This window comes from Dipodomys spectabilis, unplaced genomic scaffold (assembly GCF_019054845.1).
Source record: "Dipodomys spectabilis isolate Male_0828 unplaced genomic scaffold, ASM1905484v1 ptg000184l, whole genome shotgun sequence".
In the NCBI taxonomy this organism is placed as follows: Eukaryota; Metazoa; Chordata; class Mammalia; order Rodentia; family Heteromyidae; genus Dipodomys; species Dipodomys spectabilis.
Window position 1 is genome coordinate 275431 of NW_024870861.1, and position 15879 is coordinate 291309.

The window sequence follows — 15879 nt, forward strand, 5'->3', positions numbered from 1 at the left end:
CTCAGCAAGTAGACAGAGTCTGAGGACATGAAGAACGAGGCAAAGCCACTCTGAACCCCACCCTACCACTGGGTATCAGTCTCTCACTGGTCGCACCCAACGAGAAAAGCATGAAAGCATGAAAACATTCCCCCGCCCCACCCCCCCCCCCCGCCCGGCTTGAGCCCAAAGGTGAGCAGTGCCAGGAACTATTCAAATAAAAAAACTATGAACAACCATAGTAAAACGGGAAGAGGAACAAGCCCAAACCAATGAAGGCTTGTCGGCCATGGACTGAATCCTCTGAACTGTGAGTCACAATAAACCTTTTCTCTGCAAAAAAAAAAAAAAAAAAATGGGAAGAGGTGGGAAGCAATCGTAACAAGTGAAATAATGGTTGGTAAACAAATAAAGATACTTAATCTCAGGGCTGGGAAGGTGGCTCAGTGGTAGAGTGCTTGCCTCGCATGCATGAGGCCTTAGGTTCAATTCCTCAGCATCATGTAAGCAGAAAAGGCCGGAAGTGGTGCTGTGGCTCAAGTGGCAGAGTGCTAGCCTTGAGCTGAAGAGCTAAGGGACAGTGTCCAGGTCCTGAGTTCAGGCCCATGACTGACAAAAAAAAAGAAAAAGAAAAAGAAAAAGATACTTAATTTCATTAATAATCAAAGAAATAAAAACCGAAGAAATTTGGACTATCTATCAGATAAGGAACACAAAGAATTTGGTGGCGGCCAGCAGCAAGTACACCTATGGGAGCCAGGTAAGATGGGAGTATTTTCATTGTTCTTTTTAATCAGGGTCTTCATATGTAGCCCAGCCTGGCTGAACATGATGACCGTTCTACCTCAGCCTCTCAAGTAACTAAGACGACATGTAGAACTTGTCAATATTTTAAATACAAACACTGACTCCACCATTTTTATCTCCACACCTCCCTGAAATATAACTGACGGGTAGGAAGTGATGTTGTGGCTCAAGCAGTAGAGCACTCGCCTTGAGCTGAAGAGCACAGGGACAGCGCCCACGCCAAGAGCTCAAGCCCCACAACCAACCAAAAAAAAAAAAAAAGAACTGACTGGGGTAGAGGTGTTAACTTATGCACTTATAAGGGAAATTAGGGAAAGAGAAAAGTGGTGCCAATTGTAGGCAGTCAGAGGCTCTGGCAGCTAAGACTTCCAAGGATGTAGAAGAAGGACCCAGGGGCAGGGCTCCATGACATCCAGAGGGTGGGAGTCAGGGTGCAAACAGTTTCAAGGACAGGAGGGTAGATGCCACATTCCCTCCTAGCATAACCAGGGAATGCTGGACAGAGGCAGCTGTGGGGTTCCCTTCCTCCTGCCCTTTCTCCTAAGGTGCCAGAATGTGGCAGTAGCCCCCAGTAGAAGGCAGAAGAGCCATCACTGGAAAAGACTAACAGCTCCAGGAAGCTTACTAATATCATTGGCACCTCCAAGTACAGCCCTGGACTGACTGGTACATAGAGCTCCCCAAGTTTAGCAAGGCCAGATCACCAACAAGCACAGAGAGCATCCACCTCCAACATCAAGCACAGAGACCTAGGAAGATGGACAACAGAGAATATGCACGAGGCAGACATCTCTAAATAATGAGAGTCTTCAGAGAGGTAAGTATAAATAAACACTGGAACAGAGATAAAACACACACACACACACACACACACACACACACACACACACACACACACACACAAAAGCAAGGCTAGAAATTAAAAATTAAAAAAAGGAAAATAAGTGTACTAGAAAACTAGAAGAGACAGGCACTGGTGACTCACATCTGTAATCCCAGCTACTCAGGAAACTAAGATCTGAGGATTGCAGTTCAAAGCTAGCCCAACAGAATAGTCCTTGAGACTCCATCTCCAATTAATTGACAAAAACCTGGACTGAAGGTATGGTTCCAGTGGTAGAGAACCAGTCTTGAACAAAAAAGCCACAAGTGGGAGACCATGAGTGCAAGCCTGGTACTAACACACACACACACACACACACACACACACACACACACACACACACACACAGAGACCATGAGTGCAAGCCTGGTACTAACACACACACACACACACACACACACACACACACACACTAGGAGAGAGTAAAGAAAATCTGCCATCCAGAAAACAGAACCCAAGTAACTGCAAGATGAGAAAAATGTAAGAACACCAAGCCTGGTACTAACACACACACACACACACACACACACACACACACACACACACACACACACACACACACACACACACACACACACACACACACACACACACACACACACACACACACACACACACACACACACGGAGAGAGTAAAGAAAATCTGCCATCCAGAAAACAGAACCCAAGTAACTGCAAGATGAGAAAAATGTAAGAACACCAAGTTTTGTTCTAGAAGCTAAACCAGTAAGAGAGGCCACAGAGTGACCTACCCTGAAACTCCTTGATTTTGGATTTCCAGCCTCCAGAACTGAGACAACTATATCTGTTAATTATGAACCTCTGAGTGAACATAACCTATATACTCCGTTACTGCATCCTCAGGACAACCATCACCACATAAAACCAAGAATAGTGGCCGTCTGAGACAAGGCAAAGCACACTTACACTCATGCCATGGGCCACACTAAAGACTGTCCTGTCTAGGACAGTAGGGTCTAGGGCTAATGGCATTTCCAAGAACTGCTATCAAGTGACCTCAGTCAAACAGTCATGTGTGCTGGTAGCCAAGACACTGTCTATGCACATCATCCCAAAAAACTGTTTGATCAGCGCTGCACCACAGAGGTTAACAACTAAAATTAACAGCAGAGAAGCAATCCAAAGAAGAAGAAACGTACGGGCTCATGAAAAGATGTCTCACCTGTAACTCAAAGCAAAACAGCTTCACACCTACCCTGTAGATTGTCAAAGTCATAGATGAGACAAGTACACAGCACTGGGAAGGCAAGACAAGAGAAGCTGTACTGACATCAGGACAGGAGACAAGACAAGTGAGACAGGGAGCAAAGGGTACAGTACCTGAGTGATGTGTGACAGGTCAATGAGGAAGAAAGAAAAACAGAGATTTTATGACAGGAAGGGTGATGACTAAATTAAGGACTAATGATACCCACCTTTTCTCAGTAATCAAAAATAAATCAGAGGCCAAGCACTGGTGGCACTCATCTGTAATCCTAGCTACTCAAGAGACTGAGATCTAGCCAGATGCCGGTGGTTCACACCTATAATACTAAACTACTCAGGAGGCTGATATCTGAGGATCGAGGTTCAAAGCCAGCCCAGGCAGGAAAGTCCATGAGACTCTTATCTCCAATAAATCACTCAGAAAACTGGAAGTGGTGCTGTGGCACAAATAGCAGAGCGCTAGCCTTGAACTGAAGAGCTAAGGGACAGTGCCCAGGCCCAGCATTCAAGCCCCACGACCAATTAAAAAAAAGAAGGGGGAACAGACCAAGATCTGAGGACCACCAAAGTTCAAAAGCCAGCCAGGGAAGGAAAATCTATGAGACGCTCATCTCCAATTAACCACCAAAGAGCTAGAAATGGAGTTGTAGTAGAGTTGCTAGCCTTGAGTGAAAAAGCTCCAGAACAGTGCACCAGGCCCTGAATTCAAGCCCCAGGACCAACACCAAAAAGTAATTAAATAACTAATAATTAGCTTGTCACCTGCTGCTGTTCAAGATGAAAATCAAGTTGGTCAAGGTGCTCTTTTCTTTCTCTTCCAGATGTCTCTTCTAAAAATATACAGGATGAACTAGGAGAGAAAATATGTTTAAAGGTGTTAGCACTCTCCTTTCTTCCCACCATGCCCACTCTGAATTTGAGTCAAGTGCACCAACCTAAGGTATCCAAGAAAAGGTGTTTGATACCAGTCTGCATATCACTCCTGGAATTACAGTACTGGCAAGTAAGCCTAGATTACAGAGTGCCTTTCAGTCACTACAGGGGCCAGGGGCCAGTGACTTAGCAGCCAAGTACAGGACACACCGGCTCCGGAGCCAGCGCTCTGTACAGACCATAGAGTACATTCCTGAAACATACATCTACTGATCTCCACTGACACAAGGTCATAAGCAAAAGAGATGCAAACCCAGTTCAAGGTCCCCACATTTTAGACACCCACTCAGAAGACAGAAGCTGCCTACTCTACCTGACCTCTGCGGACCCTGGGGGAGAATCCTCCCTTGCCTCCTGCAGCCGCTGCTGAAACAGGGTCAAGTCTTCTTGGTAAGTCTTCTCAGCATCCCTCAATTTCTTCTCAAAATAGACTCTCAACTGCTCCAGTTCACACTCGTGCTGGGCTCTGTCCTGCTGCTGCTGCTGAGCAAAATCCCATCGCAGATGTTCCAGCTCCTCCACATGAGACGCTCGTGCATGGAGTGGGTCCTTTGACTCTTCAACAGTACAAAGCATGAAATCACCAAAGAGTGAAACAGGAAAACAGGAAACAGGGAGGTAAACCCCTAAGTAGACACTGAAAAAGGGCTCAATCTTGGAAGGACCCTCCATAGCTCAATCAACACCTCAGGAGCCCACTGCAAGACAAGGCATTCACTGGCAAGTGGTTCAAGAGCCAGAGAAAGTAGGAGCCAACAAAATTCAATGTGACAGGGAAGTGGGCGTATAGGACAGTAGGGAGACTACAGGCCTTCATCCTGTAATCAATCACAAGGAACTGGATCGTGCTACAAGTCCAAAGAATCTGGAAGTGGATTTGGGGTAACACATGGCTGCTAACATCTGCATCTCAGCTGTGGGAGGTGCTGAAAACTTGGATAACCCATCTCAAACTTTTTGTGAGCTTATAACCATGTGTTCTGAGATCACCAAGTTACTTGTTAACTTGCTTCCCAGTAACAAAAAAAATCAACATAGATCACACATGGCCCAAATGATGCTGCCAGCCAGACTATGGAACCACTAGTAATAACAGGGACAGAGCTGCTCTGTCAACCACAGAGGTTTTAGGTCAAAGTTCTTTGTCTGGGTCCTCAGATAAGGGGTGGAATCCAATGACGATCCATGTCTAGACCACATATAGAAGCAGCTCTGCCTCTGGCTCCCTCAGCTTATCTCTTCTCCAGCCATCAGTGACATACAGACCCCAGAGGAAAAACAAGCTGACCCTACCTGGTCAAAAACAGAACTCAGGTCCACAAATAAGAGATCAGGCCTCGGGTCCTATCACATGACAAAGGGCAAAACTGCCAACAGCTGGTTTCTAGTCCTTTCTCTTAACTGCTCCTTGATATAAACCACATTTAACCTCAGGAATAAACCAGCAACAGACTTAAAAGGCTGCTTACAAATGATCACCAGAAAAAGGTCTCATAGTTCAGTGCCAAGCTCCTGTGACCTTGGCTATTGGTGGCGTAAACTAGGCTTGTTCTCTGCCTGACTTGGAGGGGCCATGTCATCCAGAAACACAGAGATTTTACTGACATAAAAGTGGGACCTGAGCCGGGCGCAGGTGGCTCACGCCTGTAATCCTAGCTACTCAGGAGGCTGAGATCTGAGAATCGAGGTTCAAAGCCAGCCCGGGCAGGAAAGACCGTGAAACTCCTATCTCCAATAAACCACTAGAAAACCGGAAATGGCGCTGTAGCTCAAGTGGTAGAGCACTCGCCTTGAGCTGAAGAGCTGAGGGACAGCGCCCAGGCCCAGAGTTCAAGCCCCATAACCAGACAAAAAAAAAAAAAAGTGGGACCTGAGGCTCGAAGAATAAGGAGCTCAGACTTAAGGAACAGAGGGCTAAATGGAATTGCATCAGCAGAAGTGGCCACAGCTGCTAGGCCCTGGCAACTTGGGCATCCATCACCCTTCAAGAGTCAGATAGCACCTGTCCCAAAGCAGCTCCCAGAATCTGCCTGGCAGTAAACACCAGCAGGAATACCTACTGAGAACAACACTTGGGTGGCACTCACTGTGTCTGCAAGTAGATACTGAGCACCCTTGGTACGTCACCCGATACGTGACTGAAAAACCAGGCCCGACAAGTTAGGGTTAGAATATAGTCATACAACTGATGGTGAGCCAATACACTCACAGACTAAACCAACGTGCTTTCAATACATCATCTCCATCCTAAAACAATACACATCAATCTTCAAGATACAAAACAAAGTAGACTTTTTTGTGAATGGTGTAACTATTACATTATAGTTTGGGGCTTAAAAAATTAGAAACAAGATGACTACAGCTATGGGTGTTGCTCAGAGGCAGAGGGTTTCCTAGCAGGAGCTAGGACCTGGATTCCACATTTAGCATGATCAAAAAAAAAAAAAAAATTAAGATGTGGCTCAAGTGGTAGAGTGCTCGCCTAATAAACACAAGGATCTGAATTTCCCACACAATATTCCTCACCATTCAGTTCCTCTCTGTTGATTCTCACAGACTCGAGCTGGGACCACAGATGCCTAATTTCTTCTTGTGATTGGGCCTTCAGGTTTTCATAGGATGCCTGAAGATTCTCTAACTGTGGAAGAACAAAGTGTCTACATGAGAGTCTAAGATGAAGGCAGGGCAGTGCTTTCATGGCTTTATAACACTGCTTCTATTTCTCTGGAACACCTCAGGGCCTTGCATCTGACAAGCAGGAATAGAGCATACGTAGGTTAAGAGATCAGATATCAAGCCTGAGGCTCAGAAAAAAGAAACAACCATCAGAAGGAAGGAACATAAACAGCTTGACGCATAAGAGGCCAAGGTCAGAGCCAGTGAGCTCAATGGCATACACAAGCCTTCCCAAGCACTTAGGAGGCTGAGATAGGAGATCATTCCAGTCTAGGAATTTGGGGACTGCCTAGGTGACATAGTTAAGACCCCCATCTCAAAAAGTAGGGCTTGGAAGGTGGCTCAGTGGTAGAGCACTTGCCTTGCATGCATGAGGCCATGGGTTCGATTCTTCAGCACCACATAAACAGAAAAAACCAGAAGTGGTGCTATGGCTCAAGTGGTAGAACTCTAACCTTGAGCTGAAGAGCTGAGGGACAGACCCAGGCCCAGAGTTCAATCCCCACAACTAAAAAAAAAAAAGAAAAGAAAAAAGTAAGCTGGGCACCAGTGGTTCACACTTATAATCCTAGCTACTCAGGAAACTAAGATCTGAGGATCACATTTTGAATCCAGGCCGGGCAGGAAAGTCTATGAGACTCTTATTTCCAATTAACCACCAAAAAGATAGCAGTGGGGCTTTGATTCAAGTGGTAAAGCACCAGTACCCTTGAGCAATAATGCTAGAGGAGAGTGCCCTGGCCTGAGTTCAGGCCCTAGAACCAGCACACACAAAAAGAAAAAGGTAATAGTAACTTCTGGGTTTGTTCACAATGCAACTTGAGCTAGAACATGACCACGGAGCAGCCTGGTTGACTGCTTGCTGGTGTCAGTCACAGCTGTGCCATTCTCCTGAAGCAAGCTATGCTATGGGCAGTGACATCTGAGTGGGCCCACACAGAGCAGAGCGTGGTCACAGTAACAAATCGCTAACGGATCCACAGCAGGCTTAGTGAACTGGATTCTACTTGACATTAATGTTGAGCTGCCTCAAAGCAGCAGGGGTCCACAGAACTTATAACTCTCACAGTAAGGGGGCTCCTCTTTTATATGTTCTTATGTATAATAAAAAGCATGTTCTGAGTGTAGAAGCTCTCTCCTATAATCCTAGCTACCCAGAGGCTGAGATCTGAGGATTGAGGTTTACAGACAAATCAACAAGACTTTTATCTCCACTTAACCAGAAAAATGCTAGAATTCTAGAGGCATGGCTCAAGTAGTAGAGCACCAGTCATAAATGAAAAAGAGAGTACCAGGCCCTGTGTCCCAAGCCTCCAACCTGGTGCACATGTATACATACATGTGCATGCACATGCATGCATGCACGCGCACGCACACTCACACACACACAGAGGCAGCAGGTTCTCTTATACTTTATACTACACACTACTCCATCCTGTCATCTAGAGTCAACATCTAGGACCAGTCTTAGAGGTTCACATCTATGATCTCAGCTACTCCAGACAAAATAAAAATCTCAATTCAAGGCCAGCCTTGGGGGACGAAGAGTTATCAATGCCCTCCCTCACTCCCTCAAAAAAAAAACCTTGGGGCCGGGCACCGGTGGCTCACGCCTGTAATCCTAGCTACTCAGGAGGCTGAGATCTGAGAATCGCAGTTCAAAGCCAGCCCGGGCAGAAAAGACCGTGAGACTCCTATCTCCAATAAACCACTAGAAAACCGGAAGTGGCGCTGTAGCTCAAGTGGTAGAGCGCTCGCCTTGAGCTGAAGAGCTGAGGGATAGCGCCCAGGCCCAGAGTTCAAGCCCCATAAATGACAAAAAAAAAAAAAAAAAAACCTTGGGGACTGGGAAGGTGGCTCAGTGGTAGACCGCTTGCCTTGCATGCATGAGGCCCTGGGTTCGATTCCTCAGCACCACATAAGCAAAAAGACAAAAGCCAGAAGTGGCGCTGTGGATCAAGAGGTAGAGCGCTAGCCTTGAGTTGAAGAGCTGAGGGACAGTGCCCAGGCCCAGAGTTCAGGCCCCACAACTGGACCCAAAAAAAAAAAAAACCTTGGTAAGGTAGCATGTGTATTCCAGTTACCCAAAAAGCAGAAATATACTGGGCATCAGTGGCTCACGCCTGTAATCCTAGCTACTCAGGAGGCTGAGATCTGAGGATCACGGTTCAAAGCCAGCCTGAGTAGAAAAGACCCCATGAGACTCTTATCTCCAATTAACCACTCCAAAACCAGAGGTGACACTGTGGCTAATTAATCTCCAACTAACCACTTAAAAACCAGAGGTGACACTGTAGCTCAAGTGGTAGAGTGCTACCTTGAGCACAAAGAGGCTCAGGGATAGCACAGGTGCCTAAGCTCCATAACCAACAACAACAACGAAAGACAGAAATAGAAGGATGTTGGTCTAAAGCTGGCTTTAGAGCAAAAGCATGAGACCTTACCTCAAACAAACAAACAAAAACTAAAGCAGGCTAGGCATAGGAGCTGTGCGGTAAACCCAGCTACTTGGGGGGCAACAACAGGAAGACCAGTTTGAGGCCAATCCAGTCAAAATGTTAGTGAGACTCTATCTCAACAAGTAAGCTGGGCTATGCTGGGCTATGATTCCAGATAGATGGAAGCCACAGGGAAGAGGACTATGGTTCAAGACTGGCCCTAGGCAAAAACTCCAGATCCCATCCAAAAAATAACTAAAACAAAAAAGGTACCGACAAAAAGGTCTAGGATGTGGCTGGCTCAAATGGTAGAGCGCTTGCCTGATAAACACAAGGCCCTGTGTTCAAACCCCAAAACTGTGCCTCCTGAAAAAAAAAATCTACAAGAGAACACCTTGACAAGCTGGGCCCTGTCATGGGACTCTCAAATTTTAGACACTGAAGACCACACAATGATGTCACCAGGACCAAGGCGGAGGTGGAGCTTGGGTCAGACTAATAACACCCTCCTATGACACCTCCTATAACATCTGTGCATGGCTTGGGCCCTCCAGGACCAGCTAGTGGCTGCCCAAGCAGGACCCTGGGCAGGCACTTTCCAGCAGGCTCTGCCTCTGCAAACTTATCAACATGTTACGGAAAGGGGGAGGAACAAACCACTGTACGAGTGTTAGCCATAGAGGGGTTAGTCCTCCTTCTTCCCACAAATCCCTGCTCGGCTCATTGCTCCTCATCAAGCAAGGACTTGTCCTTGTGACTGTCAGTGGGGAGGTTTCAGTGCAGGGTCAGAGCCTGGCCAGGAGGGAGGGGCCAACAGACACACATGCTTCACTGTCTCTCTTCTCACAGCCTCATGGTAACTGGAAGATATGAAGCATCACAGCCTCTCTGGGATCTGGCCCAACCTACTTTTAGGAGCTGACACAGAGCTGTTCTCAGCTCCCTCGGTAAGAGCCTGATGGAAGGGTCTAAGGTCACAGAGGATGTGAAATACCACAGCTTGGCCTCTGTACAAGAGGCCACAGACCCCAGTGCTCCAGGGTACCTAGCAGGTCTCCCAGGCCCCAGGACTGGACACTTGGGCTTCTCAGGCCTCAGGCATGTAATTCCAACTCCTGTCTTATTCTGTTTATTTCTTTCAAATTTTTTTTTGTTGTTGGGGGGCCTGGGCGCTGTCCCTCAGCTCTTCAGCTCAAGGCTAGCGCTCTACCACTTGAGCCACAGTGCCACTTCCGGCTTTTTTCTTTTTGCTTATGTGGTGCTAAGGAATCGAACCCAGGGCCTCATGCATGCAAGGCAAGCGCTCTACCACTAAGCCACCTTCCCAGCCCCTTCTTTCAAATTTCTTAAGCTGATGGTTTGATTCTTGGTTTAGTAATAAAAGCACTTGAGACCTGAATAGAACTTGTTTGGTATGTGTAGTACTTTACTAGAAAACAATATTGAATGCACAAGCAGCATAAATATTTTTATCTTATTTTTTAACTTTTGGAATTCTTATTCATTAAATTGTCATCACAGAAAGTACTCTTACACTCCTAGTATTTGGAATTTTTGTAAATGTCTTGGGAGTGCTTATAAAGAATACATATCAGAGTTAGGCACCAGTGGCTCAAGTCTATAATCCTGGTTACTCAGGAGCTGAGAGCTGAGGATTATGGGTCAAAGCCAGCCTGGGCAGGAAGTCTGTGAGACTCTTATCTCCAATTAACAACCAGAAAACTGAAAGTGGTGCTGTGGTTCAAGTGGTAGAGTGCTAGCCTTGAGCTGCAGAACTCAGGGACAGGGCCCAGACCCAGAGTTCAAGCCCCACAATGGGATTAAAAAAAAAAAAAATAGATATGGGGGGTTGGGAAGGAGGCTCAGTGGTAAAGTGGTTGCCTAGCATGCATGAAGCCCTGGGTTCAGCTCCTCAGTAACATATACACAGAAAAAGCCAAGAGAAGCACTGTGGGTCAAATGGTAGAGAGGTTCTTTCAGAGACAGCACCCAGGCTCTGAGTTCAAGCCCCAGGACTGGCAAAAAAAAAAATCTCTTTTGTCAGGCACTGGTGGGTCATCCCTGTAATCCTAATTATTCTGGAGGCTGAGATCTTAAGATTGTGGTTCAAGGCCATAATCAGGCAGACAAATTCATGAGATTGTTATCCCCAAATAAACAGCAAAAAGTCAAAGGTGGAAGTATACTCAAGTGATAGAATACCAGCCTTCAGCAAAAAAAGCCAGGTAATGGGGCTGGGAAGGTGGCTCAGTGGTAGAGCGCTTGCCTTGCATGCATGAGGCCCTGGGTTCAATTCCTCAGCACCACATAAGCAAAAAGAAAAAAGCTGGAAGTGGCGCTGTGGCTCAAGTGGTAGAGTGCTAGCCTTGAGCTGAAGAGCTGAGGAACAGCGCCCAGGCCCAGAGTTCAGGACCCACAACCGGACCAAAAAAAAAAAAAGCCAGGTAAGAATGCAAGGCCCAATTGCAAACCCCAGTACCAGCACAGGGGGAAAAAGAAAAAAAAAGGCTTTGTTTTCCTGATAGCATTATGGTTTGAAGTTAGGGCACCTTGTACTTGCTAGGTAATTGCTCTATCACTTGAGCCACATCTCAGTCCCAAGAATAAGCATTCTTAGTTTAAGACTTAATATATTAGTATATGGACCTCACATTCTATATCCTTATATGGCTCTGTACTAGAGTCTTGTCAAATTTAGTACTTCAGCCAGGCACTGTAGCTCACGCTCATAATCCTACTCAGGAAGCTGAGATCAGAGGACTGCAGTTAGAAGCCAGCATGGGAGGAAAGTCTACTGCCTGAGACTTGTAATCCCACTTAACCACCAAGCTGGAAGCAGAGATCAGAGAACTGCAGTTAGGAGCCAGCCTGGGAGGAAAGTCTACTGCCTGAGACTTGTAATCCCACTTAACCACCAAGCTGGAAGCAGAACGGCGGCTCAGGTGGTAGATCACAGACTTGAGCAAAAAAAGCTAAGGGTGTGGCACCCAGATCCTGAGTTCAAGACCCAGGACTGGCACAAAAAAATAAAATAGAAAATAGTACTTCAATTTCAGCAGTTAAAGAATACAAAATGGCTCAGTTCTAAAATGTTTAAAAAACTTCCCTAATAAACTAAATAATTAAAAATCAGTAAGTTCACACCTACCTCCAACTGTTTTTCTTTTTCCTTTTCTCTGAATTTCACCTCCAAGTCTTGCAAATACTGGCAGTGTTCCAGCTGCAAGTTTTCCTGTAACTTCTTGATGGCTGCTTGATGCTGAGCCTCTAGGTTCTTCAGAGAAACTAGAAAGCACCACAGATACCACCTAGTTAACAAGACACACACTCTTCCTTGGCGGCAGTACCAGTCAGCTCAACACAGAGCACACTGTCCCTGCCACAGACTCCCTTGGGTATCATCCTCATGCCTGGACATGCTAGGACAGGGTGCCAAAATAGGGGCACAACTGAGTCACAGTTAGCAGGCTCTATCCAAATGCCATCTCAGTCACCACTCTGCTCTCCTGGAGAGAAAGAGAAAACACACATATACATAGCCCCTGACCAACAGGGCTCACTATGGAGCACAGGGTCCCAAGGCATCCAAACAGAACAAGCACAATACTACTGTGCAAAAGCTATCTTTGAAACAAAGGTCAGAAAGATTGGGGGACCTCATGAGGAGCCCTGTCCTACTCTGTTCTCCCTCTCTCAGTAACCCACACCAGAGAGACAATCTGAAGTGCAGCACAACTCTGTGTTTTCTCCAGATCTGCTTGCTGCAACCCAATGCTCACCTTCAGCTTGATTTTTGGCTTGAAAAATCTTTTCCATCTCAGCTCTCTGTTCCGCCAATTCTTTCTGAAATTGATTTTGCAAATCCTCCATTTCTGACCGGTGCTTTGCTGATAACTCTTTGCGTAGATTTTCTAAGCATAACTGTCTTTCAGATTCCCAGTCTTGCTTCAGGCTCTAATTAAAAAAAAAAAAAAGGTCTATACTTGGGAGGTAAAGAAAAAGGAGACAACTGGAGACCAGCCCAGGCAAAAAGAGCAAGCCAGAGCCTGGCACTTGTGTAATTCTAGCTACTCAGGAAGCTGAGAGACCTGGAGGGTTAATGTTCAAAGCTAGCCAGCACAGAAAAGTCTGTGAGACTTATCTTCAGTTAAAAAGCACAAGATGGGTTGCGGGTATAGCTCAACTGATAGAGGAGAACCAGCAGGTTCAAGTTCAAGGCTCTGAGTTCAAGCCCCACTACCAACACACTACACACACACACTATACACACACACACACACACCCCCATATGATAGCTCATGCTTATAATCCCAGCTTCTGGAGAAGCATATGTACAAGAATTAGCCCCACTACCAACACACTCCACACACACACACACACACACACACACACACACACACACACACACACACACACACACACACACACACACACACACACACACACACACACACACACACACACACACACACACACACACACACACACACACACACACACACACACACACACACACACACACACCCCATATGATAGCTCATGCTTATAATCCCAGCTTCTGGAGAAGCATATGTACAAGAATTGCTGCTCAAGCTAAGCCCAGGAAAAAAGTATGAGACCCTATCTGAAAAACAACAACCAGGGGCTGGGAAGGTGGATCAATGGTAGAGTGCTTGCCTCGAATGCATGAGGCCCTGGGTTTGATTCCTCAGCATCAGATAAACAGAAAAAGCTGAAAGTGGCGCTGTGGCAGAAGCGGTAGAGTGCTTGCCTTGAGCTGAAGAGCTGAGGGACAGCGCCCAGGCCCAGAGTTCAAGTCCCACAACTGACAAAAAAAAAAAAAAAACCAACAAACAGCCACACAACCAATTTAGAAAATGACTGAAAAGATTATGATCAATAATTCATATCTGTGGTAAAGAAATTTTAATTGCGGGCTGGGAAGGTAGCTCAGCGGTAGAGTGCATGCCTTGCAAGGATGAGGCCCTGGGTTCGATTCCTCAGCACCACATAAACAGAAAAAGCAAGAAGTGGCGTTGTGGCTCCAGTGGTAGAGCACTAGCCTTGAGCTGAAGAGTTGAGACAGTGCCCAGACCCAGAGTGCAGGCCTCATGACCGGCAAAAAAAAAAAAAAGAAATTTTAATTGCACAGTCAGAAACCTAAAGTGGATAGTCACACCCAGCCTAAACTGTAACTGAGAAAAATGGCTCTTCATGGCTGCTCCCCCAGTTGCTTGAAGAACAGACTCGAAGGACCATAAGGCAAACACCCAGAGGCAAGCACAACCGGTCTCTGAACCAAAGCATATGGTAAAGTGTGTCTCAAAAGCCCACAGAGCCACTTCCAGGTACCCATGGTGCTCTCACAGACCTCATCTCAGTGGCTGAGCTCTGCCCTAATCATAGAAAATAAATTATGAAAAATACATATATGTAACACTTACTTCATATAACCATGAAATGAATTCCCACCATCACAATTAAGGGACATGCTAAGTGTCAGTGGCTCACATCTATAATCGTAGGTACTTAGGTAGCTGCCATCTGAGAATCATGGTTCACAGCCAGCCTTGGCAAGAAAGTCCGTGCAACTCTTATCTCCAAAACACTAGAAGTAGAGCTGTGGCTCACGTGGTATAGCATCAACCTTGAAAGAAAAGACTAAAGAACAGTACTAAGGCCCTAAATTCAAGCCTCAGTGCGCGCACGCGCGCGCACACACACACACACACACACACACACACACACACACACACGCACACGCACACACGCGCACATCTGCCAAAAGACAGGAGGGTGATCCTCAGTCCCAAACTGACCTCTTCCCTTGGCCAATGCCTGAACTCAACCAGGATGTAGACTTATCAGGACCCTCTAAACACAGTGAGTCTGAGGGCTTTACCATGGTCCTGTAGATACCACCCCTCCTGACATCCAGGCACATCCAATCCACCTCATACCTCTGGCCATGTTCACTTCCCTCCACTAGAAACAAGTATATATAGAACAGGTGAGTGTTCCAGGACATCACATGGAGATGACTGTTAGTTATATGTTATGCTAGTAAAACTAACATAAAGGGCTGGGCAGGGGGGGGCTGGGAAGGTGGCTCAGTGGTAGAGCGCTTGCCTTGCATGCATGAGGCCCTGGGTTCGATTCCCCAGCACCACATAAGCAAAAAGAAAAAAAAAAAAAAAAAAAGGGCTGGGCAGGTGGCTCAGTGGTAGAGTGCTTGCCTTGCATGCATGAGGCCCTGGGTTCAATCCCTCAGCACCATATAAGCAGAAAAAGCCGGAACTGGCACTGTGGTTCAAGTGGTAGAACGCTTGCTTTGAGCTGAAGAGCTGAGGGACAGCACCCAGGCCCAGAGTTCAGGCCCCACGACTGGCAAAAAAAAAAAAGAAACTAATGTAAAACCTCAAAACAAGTCTGCTAACAGATGTAGTTACCCGATACAAATAAAGGAGAGCACTATACATGTTACTATCTTCTTTTTGCAGTACTAGAATTTGAACTCAAGGCCTTACCTTGCCCCCAGCACTTTTTTATTTGCTTTTATTTTACTTTTCAGCTAGAGTCTTTTTTGTCCAGGCACAGCCTTAGACTGTAGCCCTTCTACCAATGCCTGCTGAGATAGGCAACTTGGGATCACAAATGTAAAGGACCACCTCTGGCTTACTGGGTGAAATGGGATCTTGCCCAATTTTTGCCTGGGCTGGTCTCAAAATGCAATCCACCCAGAATCCACCTCCCAAGTAGCTGGGAATATAGGCACAAACCACTATATCTGGAAGTGGCACTATGGCTCAAAGTGGTAGAACACTAGCCTTAAGCAAAAAGAGCTTGGGGACAGCACCAAAGCCCTGAGTTCAAGGCCCACCACTGAGAAGACAAAAAAAAAGGTCCAAACCACTACACCTAACAACGTATCAATT

At 46.2% G+C, this 15879-nt stretch overlaps 1 protein-coding gene across 4 annotated transcripts in view; it reads right to left on the reverse strand.

Annotated features, from left to right (window-relative positions):
- Pcnt (pericentrin) overlaps positions 1 to 15879 on the reverse strand; it is a 101955-nt gene that overhangs the window by 74707 nt on the left and 11369 nt on the right. For all 4 annotated transcript variants that reach the window (XR_006149893.1, XM_042695292.1, XM_042695291.1 and 1 more), the window contains 5 exons: positions 12724 to 12898; positions 12093 to 12229; positions 6357 to 6468; positions 4144 to 4387; positions 3660 to 3747 (listed from right to left, as the gene is read on the reverse strand). Coding sequence is in view for 3 of the 4 variants with exons in the window: in XM_042695292.1 (XP_042551226.1) it covers positions 3660 to 3747; positions 4144 to 4387; positions 6357 to 6468; positions 12093 to 12229; positions 12724 to 12898 (756 nt within the window). In the remaining variant the exon portion in view is untranslated. The remainder of the gene's footprint in view (positions 1 to 3659; positions 3748 to 4143; positions 4388 to 6356; positions 6469 to 12092; positions 12230 to 12723; positions 12899 to 15879) is intronic.